Here is a 24293-nt window from a genome sequence, read left to right on the forward strand (position 1 = left end):
TAGATTTTAAACTAAAGATTGTAACAAGAGATGAAGAAGGGCACTATATCATAATAAAGGAGTCTATCCAACAAGATCTAACAAGTAAATATTTATGTCCCCAACTTGAAACCCCAAACATATAAAACAATTAATAACAAACATAAAGGAACTCATTGACAATAATACAATAATGGTAGACTTTAAAACCCCACTCATATCAATGGACAGATCATCTGAACAGAAAATCAACAAGGAACAATGCCTTTGAATGACACACTGGACCAGATGGACTTAACAGATACATTCAGAACATTTTATCCAAAAGCAACAGAATATACATTCTTCTCAAGCGCACATGGGACATTCTCCAGGATAGATCATGTATTAGTTCACAAATCAGGGCTCAGCAAGTACAAAAAGATTGAGATCATACCATGCATATTTTCAGATCCCAACGCTATGAAACTGAAAGTGAACCACAAGAAAAATTTTGAAAATACCACAAATACATGGGAGGATAAAGAATATCATTCTAAAGAATGAATAAGTCAAGCAGGAAATTAAAGAAGAAATAAAAAACACACATGGAAACAAATGAAAATGAACAAGATGGTCCAAAAGATTTGGGATGCAGCAAAAGTGATCATAAGAGGGAAGTATACAGCAATACAGGGCTACCTCAAGAAGCAAGAACAATCTCAAATACACAGCCTAACCTTACACATAAAGGAGCTAGAAAAAGAACAACATATGAAGCCTAAAGCAAGTAGATAGGAAATAATAAATATCAGAGCAGAAGTAAATGATATAGAAGGAAGGACAAGAACAACAAAAAACCACAGTAGAACAGATCAAAGACACCAGAAGCTGATTCCTTGAAAAAATTAATAAAACTGATAAACCCCTACCTGGACTTATCAAAAAGAAAAGAGAAAGGACCCAAATAAATAAAATCATGAATGAGTGGGGAGAAATCACAACCAACACCACAGAAATACAAAGAATTATAAGAGAAAATTACAAAAAATTATATGTAAACAAATTGGACATTCTGGAATACAATCTGGAATAAATTCCTAGAAATATATCAACTACCAAAACTGAAACATGAGGAAATAGAAAACTTGAACAAACTAATAATAACCAGCAAAGAAATTGAATCAGTAATCAAAACTCTCCCAACAAACAAAGTCCAGGATCGGATGGCTTCAGAGGAGAAATGTAACAAACATTTAAAGAAGAGTTAATAGCTATTCTTCTCAAACTGTTCCAAAAAATAGAAATGGAAGGAAAACCACCACGTTCATTCTACGAGGACAGCATTACCTTGATTCTAAAACCAGACAAACCCATTAGAAACAGAACTACAACCCAATATCCCTGATGAACATGGATGCAAAAATTCTCAACAAAATACTAGCAAAGCGAATCCAACAGCACATTAAAATAACCATTCTCCACAATCAAGTAGGATTTCTTCCTGGGTTGCCAGGGTTGGTCAATATTCACAAATCAATCAATGTGAAACACCACATTCATAAAGGAAAGGATAAGAACCAACATGATCCTCTCAACAGACGCAGAAAAAAGCATGTGACAAACTACAGCATCCATTCATGATAAAACCCTCAAGAAAGTAGGGATCCAGGGAACGTACCTCAACATCATAAAGGTCATATATGAAAAACCCATGGCTAGTATCATCCTCGCTGGGGAAAAACGGACTCTACAGTCAGGAATAAGACAAGGCTGTCCACTCTCACAGCTGTTATTTAACATAGTACTGGAAGGCCTAGCCTCAGCAATCAGACAACAAAAAGAAATAAAAGGCATCCGAATTGGCAAAGAAGAAGTCAAACTTTCACTATTTGCACATTACATGATATCTATGTAGAAAACGCAAAAGACTCTACCAAAAGACTGCTAGAGTTGGCACACAAATTCACTGAAGTCGCAGGATACAAAATCAACATACAGAAATCTGTTGCATTTCTATACACAAATAATGAAGCAGCAGAAAGAGAAATCAAGGAATCAATCCCATTTACGATTCTACCGAAAACCACGAGACACTCAGGAATAAACAAATCAAAGAGGTAAAAGATCTGTATTCCAAAAACTATAAAACATTGATGAAGGAAACTGAAGACACCACAAGGAAATCAAAAGACATACCATGGATATTCTTTCCTGCTTTGTCAAAGAGGAGTTGACCATATAGTTGTGGATTCATCTCTGGGTTTTTTATTCTGTTCCACTGATCTATGTGTCTGTTTTTGTGCCAGTACCATACTGCCTTGGTCCCTACAGGTTTGTAATACAGCTTGAAGTCTGGATCTGTGACCCCCTCCAGCTTTGCTTTTCTTTTTCAGGATTTCTTTGGCCATTCGGGGTCTTTTGTGGTTTCATACAAATCCAAAAGCACAATTTTTTTTTTTTAATTTTTTTTTCAACGTTTTTTATTTATTTTTGGGACAGAGAGAGACAGAGCATGAACGGGGGGGAGCAGAGAGAGAGGGAGACACAGAATCGGAAGCAGGCTCCAGGCTCTGAGCCATCAGCCCAGAGCCTGACGCGGGGCTCGAACTCACGGACCGCGAGATCGTGACCTGGCTGAAGTCGGACGCTTAACCGACTGCGCCACCCAGGCGCCCCAAAAAAGCACAATTTTTAAACATGATAAATTTTACTTCAAAAAATATAAAGCTTGTGCTGTTTGGAAGATACTATAATGAGGGGCATCTGGGTGGCTCATTTGGCTAAGCGTCTGACTCGACTTTGGCTCAGGTCATGAGCTCATGGTTCTTGAGTTCAAGCCCTATATTGACCTCTATGCTGACAGCGCGGCGTCTGCTTGAGCTTCTCTCTCTGTCCCTCCCTCTCTGCCCTTTCCCTTCATGCTCTCTATGAAAATAAATAAATAAACTTAAAAAAAGATACTCTAATGAGAATGAAAAGATAAGCCAAAGACTTGTGATACAATACTTGTTTATCACATATCTGGTAAAGAACTTAGTTCATAATTTATAGAGAAATCTCAAACTCAGTGACAAGAAAACAGCTCAATTAAAAAACAGACAAAAGAGGAGTGCCTGGGTGGCTCAGTTGAGTAAGCATCTGACTCGATCTCGGCCCAAGTCTTGATCTCACGGTTCCTGGGATGAAGTCCCGCGTCAGGCTCTGTCACTGATAGTGCAGAGCTTGCTTGGGATTCTCTCTCTCCCTCTCTCTCTCTCTGCCCCTCTCCTGTGCACACATGCATGCGTTCTCTCTAAATAAATAAATAAACTTTGAAAAAAGAGACTAAAATAATAGAAGACTATAATAGAATACGCCATAAAAGAAGCCATACCAATGGCAAATAAGCCCTTGAAAAGATGATCAACATCATTAGCCTTCAGGGAAGTGCAGATTAAAACCACATTGACAAACTGGTACATACTTATCAGAATGGCAAAAAATAAAGAAAAAAAAACCACTATATTAAATGCTGTTGAGGATATGGAGGAACTAGAACTCTCATATACTGTTGACAGGAATGTAAAATGGTACAACTACTTTGGGAAACAGTTTTTTACTTTCCTGTAAGGTTAAGTACACACCTACCATATGTTTCATTCATGTTACTCCTGGGTATCTACCCCAAATTAAAGAATGTATGTATATATCCAAAGACTTGTGTATAAATGTTCATAGCAGTCTTATTTGTCTCAGTGGTCGCTAAAACTGGAAACAATCCAAATGACCATCAACAAGTCAATAGACCAACAAATTGTGGTTCACAATGAAATACTACTCAGCAATAAAAAGGAATGATCTATTTATATATGCAACATCACTGATGAGTCTTAAAACAATTACACTGAGTGAAAAAAGCCAGAAAAAAATCATACATATTCTATCATTCCATTTATATACAACTCTAGATAGAAAATGCAAACTATTTTTGTTACTTTTATTTTTTTTACATTTATTTGTTTTTGAGAAACAGAATGAGACAAAGCATGAGCAGGGGAGGGGCAGAGAGAGAAGGAGACACAGACTCCAAAGCAGGCTCCAGGCTCTGAGCTGCCAGCACAGAGCCCGACGCGGGGCTCGAACCCACGAACCGTGAGATCATGACCTGAGCTGAAGTCGGACGCTCAACCGACTGAGCCACCCAGGCACCCCAGAAAATGCAAACTAAACTATAACAACAGATAGCAGATTAGTGGTTACCCACGGAAAAAAGGATTGCCAAGGGACACACGGAAAGTTTTAGGGGTCATGAACATGCTCATTATCTTGACTGTGGTGATGATTTCATGGTGTATGCATGTCAAAACTTACTTAACTGTATAGCTTATCTATATGCACTTTATTGTATGTCAATTATACCTCAAAAAAGCTATTACAACACAAAAATCTCTTGGGGCTCCTGGGTGGCTTAGTCAATTGGGCATCTGACTTCGGCTCAGGTCATGATCTCATGGTTCGTGAATTAGAGTCTCACATCGGATGAGCTTGAGCCCAACTTTGGGTGAGCCTCACTTCTCTCTCTCTCTCTCTCTCCCTCTCTCTCTCTGCCCCTCATGGGATTCTCTCTCCCTCTCTCTGCCCCTGGCTCACTTGCACCCTCTCTCTAAAAAAAATACAAAAATACAAAAGTACATTAAAATGAAATAAAAGACACTAAATGAAGAAACGGACTCTATATTACAATTTCTAAGTCAAGGAAAAACAAGAAGCTAATGATAAAACTCTTTCCCCAATACCAGTAGCTGGGAAGTTTTGAAAATGGGAGTTGATAACTGGTCCTTCCATAAGTCCCTCTTGTTGTAGCATGGGTGGGTTACTAACCCTTTCCTAAAACAAGCTAGAAAGAGAGTATTAGACTATGCTAAGTAGAATAGTTTCCGTTAAGACCTTCCTAATTGATGCTTCTTGCCTACTGTACCAAGAAGGTATCTGGAATATGTTGCAATGTCTTTTCTTTCATATAAAAGCACACAAATAGAGAGTATCCAAGATTGAGGATATGTTCTAAAGTTAGATCACCTGGGTTCATAGCTTGGCCCCACTGTGCACTAAAGATGAGACCTTGGACAAGTTCTCTAACCTCCCTGTGCCTCAGTTTACTCATCTGTAAAATGTGCATTCATTCGATAAATGTTTATTGAGAATGCTCCCCCCAAAAACTCTTAAAAATGATAAAACAGAAAAATATATATAATGTAATCCTAACTAGAAAACAAAACTTCCTGGGGCGCCTGGGTGGCTCAGTCGGTTAAGCGGCCGACTTCGGCTCAGGTCATGATCTCACAGTCCATGGGTTCGAGCCCCGCGTCGGGCTCTGTGCTGACAGCTCAGAGCCTGGAGCCTGTTTCAGATTCTGTGTCTCCCTCTCTCTGACCCTCCCCCGTTCATGCTCTGTCTCTCTCTGTCTCAAAAATAAGTAAATTAAAAAAAAAAAAAAAATTAAAAAAAAAAAAACAAAACTTCCTAATTTTTCTGTTTTCTCAATAAGAGATTAAGCGTACAAAGAAGAACATAAAAATGTTTAAGAATTAAAATTTTAAGACATCATGTCAAGCATAAAGATGTAATTAGAGAACAGCAGCATGTAGTTTCGAAATTACAGGGTAATTCAACTGATTCTCTCTATATAAATTATATTTATTCACTTGAGGAAAGAGATTAAAGTGGAATCTGTAGACAAGATTATTAGGACACTGGTAAAAAGAGCTAAATGAGCACAACTCAATATATAAATGTATCAAATCAACACACTGCACACCAAACTTAATGTTATGGATCAATTACATCTCGATAAAAATGAATTTTTAAAAATAAAAGGATGTCAGCAAATTTGACAACAAATTATATTTAAAAAACTAAATAAATAAAATAAAAGGGAAAAGTATCACAACTATACTGTGATCTGCTAACAACACCATGTCCTTTCAACACCTGATCATCTTGATGTTGGGCCTATGATGTTTTCTAAAAAAGTAATAGTTTAATTATTTGTTTTCATTATACATTTACAATACTACTTTAACTGCTAATTTTATAGTACTGCAATTATCACCTGAAACATAAGCCAAATTCTACAAATTTCAGACAAAGTTTGTCCCATGAGAAATTGTCATGATATGTTACTAATATGTAGAATTCGACATTCTGAAGTTTAAAACGCTGTTCACCCTGAATGCAAATCTTCTCATGAGAGTCTACCCATGGATTTACAAAGCAGTCCAAATGTGTTTCAGCAGGAGAAATGAAAGCAGCAACTGCATCACAATCAACTTTTAATATAGCCACTAAGTTATGTTTTCTCAATGATATGTATGCTTACTGCATTTTTCCATATATGTAGCTATTTTATAAATGACTTTAAAAGCAGCTTTAAAACATTCATTAGACAGCTGCTACGGTTAAAGCTGGAACTCGGTAAAAGGTACCAAGAGAACGTATTCATTTTCATGTCCAGAAAGCATTATTTGTTCCTATTGTGAAGAAGAACCCTGGTATGCACATAAGTTAATATTTAAATGATCATTTTGTTAGAAAAAGAACAGTTACCTGTGAGACACCCAACTTTTTACATGCATCAAGAAAATTTTCTACATTTCTTCGACATTTTGCCATGCTCAGTTTAGGCTGTGAAGTAAGGGGAAAAAGGTATTTTTCAGGCACATTTATACAAAAATTAATCAAAACTAAAAATTACATTTACTGACGTGTATTATTTAAAGACAGTTTTGAGAAGCTCTATCTTCCTTTAGAGAATTACTGAAGAAACTTACCACTGCTGGTGACGGCACGTGAATACTAGCTACAGAGCGTGGCCTTATATGATTGGCTAAATGGCAAAGAACAACCCCATCCATCAGTGCGGCTCCAATGTCATCAGGCAAAATGACTTTTAACCTGGATTCGAGATTCTATAAAGAAATGGGTATAAATCACAGATATTCTATCTAAATATAAATGCTATATATTTGTATCAGTAACCATTATAGAATCCAAAATTTTAAAAAGCTTTGCAAATAAAATGCATCTAGCTTGCTAATTTTCCAAGTTAAACTCATTTCTGCAAAGCAAATCTGTAAGGTCAATCTCGCTTACGTTGCGAAGTTGTCGTATTTGCTCTCGTTCTTCCCGGAGATGTTCCATCTTTCTTCTCATTGTAAATCCTGGATCTGCTGCCCCATATTCCTGACGAGATGAGCGGCTAAAAGCTATAAAAACAGACATTTCCTAGCTTATCACAAGGCTAACAGGAAGAAGCAACCAGCAGTGGGGAAAGAGGCATGATGAAAAAGAATCAGTACAAAACTACAAAAAACACCATCACTCAATACATTCTAAATACTTTTTGTAGAATATCATCGAAATCTACTTATGTGCATAACTGAAAGCAATAGGGAAGACAAGTGTAACAATTTCTACCACCCATACATGTTCTTATTTAAACACATGTTATTAGAAACTTATGATCCAGGTTAAAAATTGTTATTGAACATACATCAGCCGTTATTATCTTTAAAGAAAAAGGAAATTATTCTTGAAGGTCAATACAGTTATTCAGGAATAAAAACTATAATTCAATACCTTGCCAAGTAACATGGATCCATTTTCTTTTGGGCTTGCCAAATGCGAAAAGATCCCTTTTTAAAACCACAATATAATGGAGTGCTAGAATTTCAAACAGTGTTTGGTCTGCTGGCAGAGTGGTCATTCTAAGAGCAGTCACAGTAGAGTAGAAATAAGACTGCAGTATATCTAAGGCAAAAAGCTGAGGTTTCAGGAGCTTGAAGGTAAAGAGGAAGAAAGAAATGGGGGATGGGAATTGGAAAGACAAATAAGGTTAAGAGAAAATTACTTTTAGGAGAGGGGAAAGAATCTATGTGTACTTAAAACTACGGAATCAATCCCATTTAAGCAGGAAAGCTCTAGTTTCATACATAACCAACAAATTTTATTTGCAGAATATATATTTACCTGATCTAGGCTTCAAGCCAAAAGGACCATGTGAAAAACCATCAGTTCTATCATACTCCTAAAAAAAAAAAAAAGAAAGAAAGAAAGAAAGAAAGAAAGAAAGAAAGAAAGAAAGAAAGAAAGAAAATAAATAAATAAAACCACTTCTCTTTCCAAATAACCAAGGTAGTTATTTGTATCCGTTTCAATTTTAGAAGTATTTGGTTTTTTCCATGATTAGTGGAGCACAGAAAGGTAAACTGCACTTCAATTCAAATCGATACATTTCACTTTTAAAAGACCTACAAATATTTGCTAATTGATCTGCCTGCATAAGCTTTTAAATACTTCTCTCTCATAGTATAAGGAAAATTAAAAATTACTGAATTACATAAAATAAATAGGTATTTTTTGAATGAAGAACCGGATTAAAGCCTCCGAAAAAAATGAAGTAAGCTTCAATGAAGAAATAAGCGAAATTAGCAACATTTACTAAGTGTCTACTACGGACTTGACATTGAATAGATAATCTGAGGCAAATCTACACGTTCACAGTAATAGGGAATGACAGGTGGTACCAACAGATGACAAATTATCATCTCTTCTATTTTAAGGTTCATTGTTTCCAAGTGCATTTCACACAGAGGTATGCTATGGAAAGAACTGTGGTATGTTGTTAACGTCTGAGCTTGGAGTTAGAAAGCTTAGCAAAACATTTAATTTCTCTGTGACTATTTCTTCACATTTAAAATGGAAGACTGTTGTGAAGATTAACTGAGATAACTAAAAGAAAGCACTCTGGAAATTGTACAGCTGTAAGAAAATAATTTTAGCAGCAGCTTACTTAACACTTGGAACAACTGCAAGGGCCTCGGTCGCTTCCCTACCATTTACTGACTGGGATCTTTGGCAAAGGTTACCAGTCTCCTCAGCTATAAAATTATGAGGATAATACTCAGCTCATGGGGCTGCTCTAGGTTCAGGTGTACAGGCAAGCACTCTGTTAAAAGTAGAGTACTATAACTAGGGGCGCCTGGCTGGCCCAGGCGGAAGAGCATGCAACTCTTGATCTCGGGGTCATGAGTTCAAGCCCTACGTTGTGCATGGAGCCTCCTTAACATTTTTTAAAAAACGAAAATGAAAATAAATAGTATAGCAATATACTAAATGTTTTTACCATTTTGTTTTACAGATGAAATGGAAGTTATCAGAATTTCGGTGATTCTCTGAATCTTCTGCTGATTAGTATGTTACGTGCAGTTCACGTTGAATGTTAACTGAGCCACCACCACATGTATTCATCACCCTATCCATCCACAGGCCTCACAATTTGTTCGTTATTTTGGTTAAAAGTATTATGAATTCCCCCAAATTTCATTTATCCAAATGCAAGCAAAATGTATTATAAAAGCAATATAATTTATCTGAGAAAACTGGCACTAATACTCTCTCCCCATGAGCATATCATAAAATCATAAAGCAACCAGGCAACCAGTCACTTATATGCTTACATTTTTATAACTGAAAGTAAAAGAAAGGATTAACAAAAGCATGTGACAAAGACTAATTTTACGATACCCTAACTTAAATTACTTTATAAAAGAACGCAAACCATTCTACCTGCCATACAAATAATTTAGAGATGTGTTTATAAAACTAACATCCAAGTCCATTTAAAAGTTTTATAATGCAACTCACCCAAAACAACAGACAAATGATCCGGGCTTTTTAAAAAAACTAACACCACCTATATAAAATGAAACACTACCTTTGTAATTAACCAAAGTTATATGGTGAATATGGATGACCCAAACATTTAGACAAAGTTCCGAATTCACCAAATGAATACATAATCATTTATTTACCAATGCCAACACACTTTTATAATACTAAATAAGGTCATCTGAAGTGGCAAAGATACTGTTTAGAATTGTTCGTTTATCTCTTGTTGTAAAGCAATAGGTGTCACTAAATTAGAAGAACCAATCATTCAAACCACTAGAGTATTTGGGTAAGATCTCACAAACCCCACCTTTCATCCACCCCTCCTTCCCCAGGCTCGCCCTTAGGTCTAAGATGCCAGGAAATGTGTACCCTCCTGTCGATAGGAACAACCCACCGCAGGGATGTTTCTCGTGGAAAAAGGAAGTTTCTGTTGCATTGCTTTCAGACCTAAGTGGCTATGAGAAAAACCAAAGGTCATTGCACAATGCTGACGTACTTCTTTCAAATTTAAAATTGTAAAGTTGCTCTTCTCATTTCAAAATACAGACGAATTCTAAAACACAGAATTTTATAAAGGGAAGTCTTTTCTGTGCTCTACAGGCATTTTCCAATTATTATTATGAACATTTGTACAAAAGATGGTGTCCTCAGAATTTTTTTACAGACTAGGTTTGTACAAATTAACCTACTGTGGATTTTTTAATATGAGGAAATAAATTGTATTGTTTCAAAAAAAAAAAAAAAAGAAAGATGAGGTTACAGAGAAGAGACAAGAAAGAAACCTATGTAAACACATATAAAAACAGAACTTGTACCTCAGATGATACTGGAGATTGTGGTGACATATAAGCATTATCACTGTCTTGCTAAAATATAAAAATAAAAAGATGAAAGATGAAATTAAAATACAAATGATGATTTAGACATATAAAAGAAAAACTGAAAATTGCTTCTGATCCACTGCTAAAGGAAGAATCTAGAAAATACCATCTACCACCTTGCCACTCAAAGTGTGGTCGGTGAACCAACAGCATCAGCACCCTCTGGGAGCCTGTTAGAAATGCAGAATCTCAGGCCAACCCTAGACCCACTGAACCAAAATCTAGATCAATAAAATCTTAAGCACTTTAAGGTATCAGAAGCACTATCTAGTCATATCAAATATTCCTGTGAATTTATGTCCTTTAAGTAACACAAATGAGGAAAATCTTTCTATATTTCTTACAAGAGATCCATATATTAGGATTAATTCAAAATGCCAACAATACGCGACAATCTGAGAGAAGTACGTGGAGGCAAGCAAAAATTGCATCACCTCAAATAAGAACATTTACCTGGAAAATTACGTGTATCTACTATAGGCTTAGAAATAAATACAAAAGATTTACCTGCCTAAACTAATATTAAATGGTCCATGTTTTTTTAATGACCACTAGCAACCAAATTGAAAAATCTTAACATTTAACCTTGAATATGCATACCATAGGACATCATCATTTCCTTCAACAGAAGATTACCGACTACCTACTGTATGTCAGACACTGTGCTACACAGTGGGAATATTAAAACTTAGTAAAATATCATCCACTCAAGGATCTCTCAGTCTAGGGGGAAAATAGATTCATTTGTACAGGCAATACAACCTTCTCAGTACGAGGACACCATGGCCCGGCATATTATGAGACGCAGATGAGGGGCACTTGGGGAAATGGTAGGGGTGGTGGAGAAAGGCAAATTTCCTGGGAAAGTAAAAAACTGAGTAGGTGTTTACCAGAAACAGAAGGAAGGGAACAACATTCCAAGACGAGAGGACAAGGACGAAGGCATGGGAGCAAAAATGAAAGGATGAGGCAGAAAACCCGTGAGCAGTTCATACTGCTGGACGGCACAACGAAAGCGAGAGAAAGCAGGACACATCATGAGCAGAGGCTGGTGTGGTAAACAGGGGCTTGATCAGGAAGGCCCTAGAATTTACCTTCTAAGTGATGGGGACGCATTGAAGGTTTCTAAGCAAGGAGAGAACCTGCTCACATTTCTGTGTTCTTTGGAGCAGTCACTGTGGCCGCAGGGAGGAAAATGGACTGGAGAAAGGGATGAGAGCAAGGACGCTATTGTGGTGGCACAGGCAGAAACTGTTAAGGGCCTGGACCAGGGCAGAAATAGCAGAAGTGCAGGTGGGGAATGTATTCAAAACATTTCAGTACCAAAAAGAAAAAGTAGGTCTTGCTAAGTGATTAGGTATTGAGGTAGGCAGGACCAGAGTGGATATAAAATATAAAGGGACAGGGACAATAGCCAAGCTGAGTGTCTAGCTCAGGGTTCAGCAAACATTTTCTGTGTGGTCCCATTTCTTAAAATTGAAGTATTCAGAAGCCCTGCCAAGTACTCAACACCAAATTAATACCAATCCCTTCAACCAAAAATACCCAAAGCTGAAGTATTTATGGTGATGACACTGTGTCATTCCAAAAATGCTAGGTTGCTGCATAACTTAAAATGGTGAGGTAGAAAAATTTATAATAAGGCACAAACCATAGAAATCTAATTTCAAATGTTAAAATAGTACACAGAATTTGCAGAAAAAGATTAACAAATTCCAAAAGAATCTCAACTGACCACAAGGTTGGTTTAGGGAGACAAAAGATGAGAAAATGTAAAAGGTAAATGTTAATAAAATTCTAAAACCGAACTATTAGATGGGGCGCCTGGGTGGCTCAGTCAGTTAAGCGTCTGACTTCAGCTCAGGTCATGATCTTGTGGTTCGTGGGTTCGAGCTCTGTGTCGGGCTCTGTGCTGACGGCTCAGAGCCTGGAACCTGCTTCTTTCTGACTCTGTGTCTCCCTCTCTCTCTCTCTGCCCCTCCCCTGCTCTCACACTTGTCTCGCTCTCAAAAATAAATAAACATTAAAAAGAAAGAACTGAACTATCAGAAATTCCGTTCGAGGTAAAAGATACACGGAAATTACATAATTAAATCAATAACTGCATGATGATGCTCTGTTTGTATTATTAGAAAAAACCCACGCATTAAATCACTAACAAACTGACAGATGGATTACATTTTACTTTCATTGAACCAACTACATATGAAAAGTAAACATTTTAAAGAATTGCTTTACCCTCTTTTCTCACCTCATCGTTTTCATTGCCACTTGAACTCTTCCTTGATGATTTATACTGAAAAAAATTTAAAACATATACTTTACTTTTCTTTGAACATACGAACTCTCTACTAGTAAATGCTATGTGAGGTTTATTCATATCTTATTGAATTCTCTGATACTTTTGTTAAATTATCTGATACCAAGTTTAGATATATAAGCAGTTAAATAGTCCTTGGCGCTTACTAATAGCTAGCATACAGTGCTTTCTATGTGCAAGGCATTGTTCTATATATCTAGTAACGTTTCTTTCCTGAGCTGATCCATTTCCCATCCATTCAGTTTTGCTATCTGAAGGTTGTCTTAAGTTCTCCCTTTTTCTTTTTTTTTTTAATTTTTTTAACCTTTTTTTTATTTATTTTTGAGACAGAGAGAGACAGAGCATGAACAGGGGAGGAGCAGAGAGAGAGGGAGACACAGAATCGGAAGCAGGCTCCAGGCTCTGAGCCATCAGCCCAGAGCCCGACACGGGGCTCGAACTCACGGACCGTGAGATCGTGACCTGAGCTGAAGTCGGAAGCTTAACCGTCTGAGCCACCCAGGCGCCCCAGTTCTCCCTTTTTCTTAACCCACCATATCCAAGACATCATTGTCAATTCTTTCCATAATCTCTCTCAGACTTACTTCTTCTGAACTCTTGCAACTACCAGGGTGCCTGGGTGGCTCAGTCAAGTCAAGTCGCAGTCAAGTGTGCGACTTTGGTTCTGGTCATGATCTCATGGTTTGTGGGTTTGAGCCCCACGTCGGGCTCTGTGTTAACAGCTCAGAGCCTGGAGCCTGCTTCAGATTCCATGTCTCCCTCTTTCTCTGCTCCTCCCCCACTTGTTCTCTCTCTCTCTCTCTCTCTCTCTCTCTCTCTCTCTCAAAAATAAACATTTGAATTCTTACAACTACCAATTTATCCTGGGCCCCCATTATCTCACACTTTGTCTGTAATTTCACCAAAAATGCAACCTATTGCTAAGAAGCCTACTGATTTCAGGTAAGAAAAAATACCACACTAGGTGTTTATATTGACTATACAATAACAGTAGTAGCAATAATAGCTAATGCTAATATTACTGCTTCCTATAGCCCAAGTACTGAAAGAAGTGTGTTTACATGTATCATCCCATTTAATCATCGTAACCACCCTCAAGTAAATACTATTATCTGCATCTTATACTGAGGCGCAAAGGTAATATGCTTAAAGTAAAAAATGCTACTATGTGAAAAGGTGCTTGTTTTTACAATCAAGAATTGAAGAAATGCAGTATGACAACCACTAGTGTTCTTATTTCTAAGTCCTCCTCACCACAAATAATCTCGTAAATCAGTGGCAGATTACAACACTTGAAATATTGGGGCGCCTGGGTGGCTCAGTCAGTTAGGTGTCCGACTTCGGCTCAGGTCATGATCTCGCAGTCTGTGGGTTTGAGCCCGGCGTCCGGCTCTGTGCTGACAACTTGGAGCCTGGAGCCCGCTTCGGATTCTGTGTCCTCCCTCTCTTCCTGCCCCGACCCTGCTCACACTGTCTCTCTCTCTCTCTCTCTCTCTCTCTCTCTCTCTCTCTCTCTCTCAAAAATAAACATTAAAAAAAAAATTTTTATTAAACACTCGAAATACCACTTGCAACTCAGGACTCTCCTATTGGAAAACCGACTTGCAAATTTCTTTGCCTGGCACTCCCAAGTTTTATTTAATGGCACCCCTTACTTACGCAGCTTTAATTCCCTAACTCTTGGGAAACGAGATAACCTACCTGATAGCTCAACCACAGATTGGTGAACGAGCACTATTACGGATTACAAATACGAGACCTAAGTTCCTCCACTGTCTCTCCAGTGATTTATGACAACCACCACTAACCTACCAGGGTGCTTTTTCAAGCTGACCTCAGACATAGTCTCAATATGTTTGCAACCCGATGTTCCAGAGACAGCCCCTGAAGGCTGCCGGCATGTGCGAACAGACCTATCTGCCATCTCTAGGCTCAATGCTCACTGGCAGCATGTATTCTTGGTCCTATTCTACTTTAACAAAAGGGTGACATTTGCACAGCAGACCCCAGGACCTGAAGATGGTGTCAGTCATAGCAATAACGGAGAAGAGACGCATGGATGTCAAAACGGAGCCGCTGCCAAGCTGAATACTGATGCAGGATCTCACCCCTAAAGGCACTGTTGGGAGGGTTTCAAAGAGGTTACTACCAGTACCACAAGTATGTCAATGCGAAGAAAGGGCGCATCGTGGGGGTTTCTATGTCGCTGGCATCTTACATGCTTTTCAACTACTGCCGTTCATACAAGGACACTCAAACATAAGCAGCTACACAAGTACCACTGAAGAAGGCCCAGTATGGATTCCTGCCTTCCTGACCATGACCTTCTTTGCCAGGCACCCCTGATAATTTGCTGCAACCTTTCATATTTTAATTGAGAATGAATACCCGATAGAAGATGACTCCTGCAAAAACAAAAACTAAAACAAAAGAATGACATTTGAGTGAATAATAAGCTAATTTTTATTAACTGTATACTCTGTGGCAAGTGCTTTTCTAATAAGCACTTTATATTATTAAGTAATTCATTAGTGAAAATAATCCTGTAAAGGAAGACACTATTCGAGTCATTTGAGGATAGAAAAAAATTAAGCTTAGCAAGGTTAGGTAATTTGTCAAAGTCACACAGTTAGCTGATCTCCAAGTTAAATACTGGAACTAAAGTGGTTTGATTTGACAAGCCAAGGATATTAACCCCTATGCTATACTTCCATCTCTAAATCCTGAATGATTAGCAAAGGTTTGCCAGGAATAAAAAGGGCTAGTGGGCATTCTCAGAAGAAGGAAAGCACAGAGGAATAAAAAAGCTCAGTCTGTGCAGAAAACAAAGAGTAGCAGTATGGCTACTTGAGAAGAGTGAATTGTGGAAGGTAGTAAGACTTAGAGAAGTAGGGAAGCCTGGCGCCTGACATTTTTTAAAAGTCCAAACTTGGGGTGTCTGGGTAGCTCAGTCAGTTAAGTGTCTGACTCTTGATTTCAACTCAGGTCGTGATCTCATGGTTCATGAGATCGAGCCCCATGTCAGGTTCTGCACTGACAGCACAGAGCCTGCTTGGGATTCTCTCTCTCTCTCTCTCTATCTCTATCTCTATCTCTATCTCTCTCTCTCCCCCTCAAAATAAATAAGTAAACATTAAAAAATTAGTTTAAATAAAAAAATTCTTAAAATGTCCAAGCTTTCTGTTATTGATACTAGAGAGTCAAGAAAGTCTGGCCCTAAAATAAAAAAGATAAGGCAACAGCTGCAAGGGGAATTAGGGATAACTGTAGAGGTCTAAGCACATTTATAAGATGGAAAGTAAAGAGATAGAAAGGATGTAGAGAAGTGAATAATTGATAAAGGAAAGAAACAGAGGATGATGAAGTCAAGAACACAGATAGTAATAATATTACCTACTACTCAACTATACTTCTAATGAAAACCTTTCATTACAAATGAAAACACAGAAAGGTACTACTTAGTTTGCATTACTGCACAGATCTGAAGGTCCTAAAACCCCAAACCTAATATATACACAGATTTGAAAATATTCTAGAAGTCCAACTTGTACTGAATCAACGCAGCTGCCCTCAATTAGTCTGAATAACTGAAGCTTACTATATCTAAATTCAAATAATGTAATAAAAGACCTGTTTACAAACCAGAGAAACAAAAAGGTCGATTCACTTTTGAAATTTAAGTTAATTTCACAGGAGAGACAGTAACTAGTGCACAAACTCGAACTCGGAACAAATCAGGTTATTTCACAAACCCAACTGGCTTCCCCATCCCAGTATAAAATTAACCATGATCATAGAAAATATACAAAAATATTTTCCTTGGAGTTAGCCTTTAAATTCAAACATTATACTATATTTATGCAATCAGATACGTATTTTAAGGGTCACTGTAATGTTTTATCGCAACAGTAGTAAGATACCTTTGAAGACAAATATGTATGGCATTTCGATAAATCAAATCATCCTTAAAACTGATATGTTACAGTTACTGTAATGCATTATAACTTCTTTGTTTAGAAATCAATCATCAAATGCATTCAGAAATTCATGTGTTATCATTCTTAGAAGAGATTAAAGCTACTAATTTATATTAATGTAATTTATCAAAAAATCAGATGTTCATATTTTGTTGTATATCTCATTAAAAAGATTAACACGTTTCTGTAAAGTGTAAAATACATTTGCCTTTTTGGAAATGATTTTTAATAAGGTAATATATTTCCTGAAATACCTTTACTTTGAAAAATGCAGTGACTTTATTTTGGCAATAAGGACACTAAATTTGATTTAGTAGACTAGTAATCTACACAAGAATGGCCTGGGAGCCTAGAAGGGTTAGTCAGTATCACTCTGCTGTAGTGATTTACTTACTCATATAATCTGACCCAATTTATCTTCTTGTTCACATAATCTGGCTAATATGTTGAAACATTTTTTACTTACTTTCAGGGGCTTACCTGAAAAACCTTACTACCCAAATTCAGTCTTGGCAACTAGGAAGCAGTAACTGGAGAGATCCACATACAACAAACATCCACACAAACGCTTTCAATAAATATACTGAATAACAACACCATTAATAATTTACCATGGAACATAAAGAAACCTTGTGGCTTAGCCATTTATATGTCTTAGGATAAAGTGGCAACAAAAGCTCTGTATGTTCATTAACACAGAAAAGCTAAAGGGGCCATCACTGAGTGAGCCTGGCGATATTTTGCTGTGAATCTCTAGAGTAGTGCATTTTAATGTTGAATGAACTATAAATCCAGATTAAGTTCAGTGCTGTATCCTATGAATAACCCTTTTGATTCCTGGGAGATGGGTGATTAAAAGAAATTGTTTTTTTAAATAAAGACACTTCATAGCTATCAATGATGTTTGAATCAAGAAAATCCTGGCAATTCTGAATAATGGTTTTGCCTTAGAAACTATCTCAGGGTTTATATATTTTTTTAACATCTTAGGAAAAAAATTGTTGACATTCCATTTTTTTGCAGTGTCCTAACACTGACATCTTCTGACTGTTGAGGAGAACTACATATCTCCTTAAAATTTCCCAGTCACTAAAACTTATCTTTGCGCCCACTTTATTTTAAAGTGGAAGACATTAACATTTGTTGAAAGATAATAATGTAATGGACATTTCAAATATTATCTCATTTGATCTCTTAGCAACTTACAAAAGAGAAATATTACAGGAGATAATTTAAGCCATAAAAAATAAAATCCTTATCAACAAATGATGCTATTAACTCAAAGAACTTTTTAAAGAGCTCACTGAGGCTTCTATTAAGACTTTATTGAGAAGTTCAGTTGGGGGCGCCTGGGTGGCTCAGTAAGTTTTAAATGTCTGACTTCTTTCTGCTCAGGTCATGATCTCATGGTTTGTGGGTTTGAGCCCCACGTCAGGCTCTGTGCTGACAGCTTAGAGCCTGGAGCCTGCTTCAGATTCTCTGTCTCCCTCTCTCTCTGCCCCTCCTCCGCTCGTACTCTGTCTCTCTCTCTCAAAAATAAATAAACATTAAAATTTTTTTTAAAAAGTTCAGTTGGGTTACCATAAAATATTTTTTAAAACAATGAAACTGTATTGATTTGCAAGTTTAATTTGATATTAGGCGATCCACAGTAGATAAACAGACAGCATAGCATAGGCTCTGGGTTCAAATCCTGACTCAGCTACTTATTAGCTAAGTGACGTGGAGCATATTACTTAGCCTCTCTGTGCCTTAATTTCTCCATTTGTAAAATAGGAACGATAATGTACTTACTTCACAGGATTGTTATGAATATTAAATGAGTTGATATTTGTAAAGTACTTAGAACAGTGCAAAGCACTTAGTACATGGTGTGCAAGAGTCCTGATAAATTGTCAGAATTTATATGCTTTTACTTTACTAGTAGATCAAATAAATATCAAAATCTCATTCTTTAGCCAGAAATACCAAAATTTCCCCCACATCATCACTCATTCATCAGGTTTTCTCTACTAACAAATTGTATTGAGTGCCTTTGTTCGAGATCCTATAAACTAAAAGAGGAGACTTTAAAATCAATGTCAGAATGTACATATAACTGCAGATCTGTAGAGACATGGGATAAACACACTTACACCATTACTGATCAGGGTTCTACTTTAGAGTGTTTTTCCTTTTTTCCCTATGTTTTTTATTACTTCATTACCTCTCACACTGACCAGGTAACATGAAGCGCAATAAAAAGATTCAGTAATTACTTGTTGAAAGATGAAACTTGTTATGACATGTAACGTTTCTGTTTTGGTCATATAATACTACTTCCATATACGTTATACTCCCATATAAGGAAACAGATCAATGTGTATAGATAACCACTTCTACCAAAGAAAAACATGAAATATAATCCTACCCATTAGTGATATAAACTTCAAATTACCTACCAATTAGCATAGAGCAATGTCATTTACATAAAATGATTATATTAGATAAAAATTAGGCTTCAGGAAACAGAAAGGTACACAAAGACAACAGAATTCGCTATTCATGGGGCAGGAAGCTTCCCTGCACTGTTCATTTGAGTCAGAAATTCCAATAATGGATTCTGATTAGTACTGAATATTATGCTAATTCCACAGGCATCTACAAACATAGCGGACTTTAACCACAAACGAGTAATACTACAATACTTACAAAGGTATACCCAGTAAAATTTCATTAAAACACTCCTAAACTAGAAATCTGAGAGAATTCAGATAGTCTAAGCTTTCCAAATTTATCTATGATAAAAGATCATCTTAAGAAATCTACTAAGGTAGCAAGAAGAAAAAATGAGGGACAAACGCTTTCAGGCATTTTTAAGAGCCATGTACATAGCATTTATTTAGACAGAAACAGTTAAATGCTAATTGCAAATATGTGTGAACTACATACTGAAACAAATCTAATTAAAGACCTTTTCTAAGTAATTCTTCTAAAACATGACTACATATTGCTACAATTAGCAGGATAGCAACCATTCATCTTTCTTGTCAAGTATTTGGTAAATCACAATTCAGACTGATCTACTCATCCTTAGTTATTCTGAATTATTGAAATTTTACCTATTTAACTGGATCATAGTATCTATACTCTTGCATGGAGGAAATCAAGACAAAATAACATATTTACTATATGTAACTAGAGTTCTATTCTACCTTATTAACACAAAACTGATAAAATCAAAACTAATAATTACGAAGTAAATTTTGCAATTCAATAAAGTACCTTGAAATATTCTTTTCTAATCTGTTTGCTCCGCCTCCTTTCTTCACTCTGCCAGATTATAGGTTGAGATTCTGGCCACTGCTGTTCATCTATTTGATCCTTCTGATTTTCTAAAGGCTGTAATGAGACAATTTCTTTTAACTAAATAAATGAGAACAAAATATTAGATATAACAGTAATTCATTTTCCTCTTACCTGCCATGTGAGAGGTGATAACGGTGAATTAACTTCATCTGCTGAGACACTACAAAATTAAAGATGCCTTAATATATTAAAATCTTTAGAATTACCCTTAAGTATTTATTATGAGCATTATAAAGTTGTCTCTCTCTCTCTTTTTGTAGCAGAAATCTAAAGAATTTACCCATGTCTATGGTTTGAACTAATAACATAAAACTTAGCTGACAAAAACATATTTAAGCTCCCAATCACTTATATTCCTTTAAAAAACATTAAAACGAGTTTACTTAATATCATCCTACGCACAGAACTCCTCTAAGGACTTTTCAGAGGCCAAAAGAAACATGAGACACCTAGACAAACAATGAAAACACAGAATGTTTATTGTATTAAACCATTACCAAAAACAAACAAACAAACAAACAAACAAACAGAAACGGAGTAATTTCTTTATACAAATGTCTTTTGTTTAAATGCCAAAGAGAATAGGGGAGCAATTCTTTTTTGACTATTGAATTACTGATTATGAACCTCTAACCCTTCATTCTGACACACAGGGGCTATGGCAGTAATTCTTTTCATCTATTTTTGTGGGGAACAGTAAACCACACATGCTGTTGTTAGGTAGCCACTCTGAACAAGAAGTTCCTTTGGAAAAAATATACAAACAAAATTCCCACAAGAGCTATTATTATTCAACACTGTTATAGAACTTCTCTATAGTACAGTTAGAAAAGAAACATGTAAAAATTAGAAACAAATAAATTTTCAAAATTTATAGAAAACATAATTATCCAAAGGAGGTAAAATCTATTCTTACTAAGAGAATGTTACCAGTTATAAAAAATATACAAAAGTTAACAGCCTTCTCATATATCAATTATAACAAGCTATAAAATATATTAGGAAAAAACTCATTCATAAAAGGAAGGAAAAGCAAAAATATGGAAGAAACTGAACTTAAACATGCATAAGACCTACATGGAAAAAAAAAAAAAAACTACCAATGTCTAGTAAGGAACTTGAATAACTGGAAAGTTCTTAGACAGAAAGACTAAGTATTATAGGTGTAACTTTTACTTCAAATTAATGGACACCTGAAATGAACTATAATAAAAAACCAGAAAGTATTTTGGGGCTTGTATTAGAAATGCAATAGGGACGCTTAGGTGGCTCGGTGGTTTAAGGGTCTGACTTTGGCTCAAGTCATGATCTCGTGGTTCACAAGTTCGAGCCCCGCCACAGGCTTTGTGCTGACAGCTCAGAGCCTGGAGCTTGCTTCGGATTCTGTGTCTCCCTCTCCCTTTCTCTCTCTGTCTCTCTCCCACTTGTGCTCTGTCTCTGTCTCTGTCTCTCTCTCAAAAGTAAACATTAAATTTTTTTTAAATAAAGAAATGTGATGAAAGAATTTCCAAGTTAATTTGGAAGAACAGATGATCAGGAAGAGAAAAGTTATATAATAAAAGGGACTTCCCTACTAGGAAATTACATATATTCTATTAAATTAGAGTAATTAAATACTACTAGATCCAGATTTTCCAGGGGAAAACAAGTACAGGACCACAAATATAACAACTTTTGATTTAAAAATATGAAATTTACAATCACCGTAGAAATGATAGGTTATGTAGCAAATAGTGTTGAGACAACTGGTTAACCAATCATAAAATACACACAGAAAGAAAGAAAAACAGAAGGGGAGGAGGAGAGGGCATGAAAAAAGGAGAGAGGGAGCAAGAGAGGAAAAAAAAACACTAGATACCTTGCTTTTTATCAAATACCAAATTAATGACTAAAAGATTTAAATATAAATAAAGATAACATCACAAGTATATGAAAAATATGGGCAGTAGAAGTTTTTAAACATTGGGACAGACAAGGTATATGAAGAAGCAAACTAAATATTGACAAAACACACAAAATGTAGGAATTATACTTTGTGTCTGGCCAAGACAGAAGTAACAGTGATCAGATTTATTCCCTGACTAAAAACAGTAAAAGAACAGACAAGATATATAAAATTCTACCTTCCAAGATCCTGAATATCAGGCAAGGCCAAAAAAAAAAAAAAAAAAAAAAGACATTTTTTTTTTTTCCTGGACAGATGGCTAACAAACAAGTCAAACCCCACAACTGTGCCAGGTTGCTGCAGAAAGAGAGCTTCCAGGCTTCAGGCTTCAGCCCACAGACGAAGAACTAAAGCACGGCCCAAGGGTATCCGTGAATTAAGGAAACCGAGCTGGGACCCAGAGTGAAAGAGGTAGATGGAATTAACAGGACAAAGTAATAAAGAAAAGAGCAACACGCAGAGAAAGAACTTACGAACTCTCACAAATTTTCTTCAAATTTTCAAATTTCAAAATCTTCAAATTTTCAACTGAGTACTGATCACTGATCTTATACTAGGCAAAAGAATGAATCACCAGAAAGATTCGACAGAATAGTTCTCAGAGTCACAGAGGACTACAAGCGATACGGGTTCCCACAAGCCAGACCGGAAAAGCATATAGTTGATGGAGCATCAGCCAGAGTACTAAGAAAGTCTTGCCCCACTAGGGGGCCAAATCTGGCCCTAGACTAAATTAAATGTCACACTGATTCCACGCAACAAGTCATAAAAACCAAGTCCCCAAAATATCAAATTGTTGTCAAGTAATTTAACCACATCCGAGAACAAAGTTCCAGAATATTTACAGCAATGCTGTTAAGATCCAGCACCCAAGAAGGTGAAGTTCACGGTTCAACCAAAAATTCAATCAGGTCATGTTCAGGAAGCTCGAGGAAAAGACTAAACATGTTAAGTACAGACGTGATGGACATAAAATAGATAAAAATCAAAGTTCAAGAGATGACAAGTACAACATCTCTTTCAAGTACAAAGAAAATGACACTACATGGAAACACAAAGGAACACGGGGCACTAAGAGATGGTGACGAAGGGAGTAAGGATAAAAGGCATTACTCTGATTATTTAAATCTCTTTAAAGAAATAACTGACTATTTAAAGCAAAAGTATAACAATGTATTATGGGGCTTATGACACGTATAGAAGTCAAATGTGTAGCCGCAACACCACAGAGGCCAGAAGGGAAGAAACAGGATTCTGTTGCGAAGTCATGCAATGTATGAAATGGCAGAACAGCACTTGGAGATAGACTGTGAGATGTTCAAATACTATACTGTAACCCCCAAAATAATAACTAACGTATGTTAACAAAGTTATAGCTAATAAGCCCATGAAGGAGAGAAAGAGGAATTTTCAAATAAAATTTAAAAGACAAGAGAAAAAGAAGAAAGATGGCTACAAACAACAGATAAGACAAAAATTAAACACATTACAAGATGATAGATTTAAATCCATTAATACCAATAATTCCATTAAATATGAGCAATATTAACGCTGCCATTAAAATTCAGACTGTCAGATTAGATAAAAAAGGAAGGTGCCACCATATGCTAACTATAAGAAACCCACTTTCTTCACAAAAACACAAACAGGTTAAAAATAAAAGGATGGTAGGGGCGCCTGGGTGACTCAGTCGGTTGAGCGACCGACTCCAGCTCAGGTCATGATCTCAAGGTCTGTGAGTTCGAGCCCCGCGTCGGGCTCTGTGCTGACAGCTGAGCCTGGAGCCTGCTTCGGATTCTGTGTCTCCCTCTCTCTCTGCCCCTCCCCCGCTCATGCTCTGTCTCTCTCTGTCTCAGAAATAAATAAACATTTTTAAAAAATTCAAAAAAATAAAAGGATGGAGAAAGATGTATCATGTGCTGAGATGACTATATAATATCAGAAAAGTAGACTTCTGAGCAAAGAACATTACCAGAGATATAAAAAATGCCATTTCATAATGACCAACGTATAAACTCACCCTAAACATTTATGCAGCTAATAAAAGCCTCAGAACATATGAAGGAAAAATGATAGGACTTCAAAGACAAATTCCCGATTTGTGCTGGAGATTTCAATAGTCTTCTCTAACAACTGATAAAGCTGACTGA

General features: G+C 36.5%; 1 protein-coding gene and 1 non-coding gene across 3 annotated transcripts in view; both read right to left on the bottom strand.

Annotated features, from left to right (window-relative positions):
• LRCH2 (leucine rich repeats and calponin homology domain containing 2) overlaps positions 1–24293 on the bottom strand; it is a 99516-nt gene that overhangs the window by 10635 nt on the left and 64588 nt on the right. Inside the window, exons 13-20 of one of the 2 annotated variants that reach the window (XM_042974814.1) lie at positions 20310–20358; positions 20115–20231; positions 12805–12849; positions 10488–10538; positions 7969–8026; positions 7093–7205; positions 6771–6908; positions 6547–6624 (exon numbers count right to left, since the gene is read on the bottom strand). In XM_042974814.1, the coding sequence (XP_042830748.1) occupies positions 6547–6624; positions 6771–6908; positions 7093–7205; positions 7969–8026; positions 10488–10538; positions 12805–12849; positions 20115–20231; positions 20310–20358 (649 nt within the window). The remainder of the gene's footprint in view (positions 1–6546; positions 6625–6770; positions 6909–7092; positions 7206–7968; positions 8027–10487; positions 10539–12804; positions 12850–20114; positions 20232–20309; positions 20359–24293) is intronic. The other variant, XM_042974815.1, reaches the window with a different exon arrangement.
• LOC122235619 lies at positions 10034–10162 on the bottom strand. Its single transcript, XR_006213660.1, has one exon. It is a non-coding gene; the product is annotated as a small nucleolar RNA SNORA35 (small nucleolar RNA).

Source organism: Panthera tigris, chromosome X (assembly GCF_018350195.1).
Source record: "Panthera tigris isolate Pti1 chromosome X, P.tigris_Pti1_mat1.1, whole genome shotgun sequence".
NCBI classification, from domain to species: Eukaryota; Metazoa; Chordata; class Mammalia; order Carnivora; family Felidae; genus Panthera; species Panthera tigris.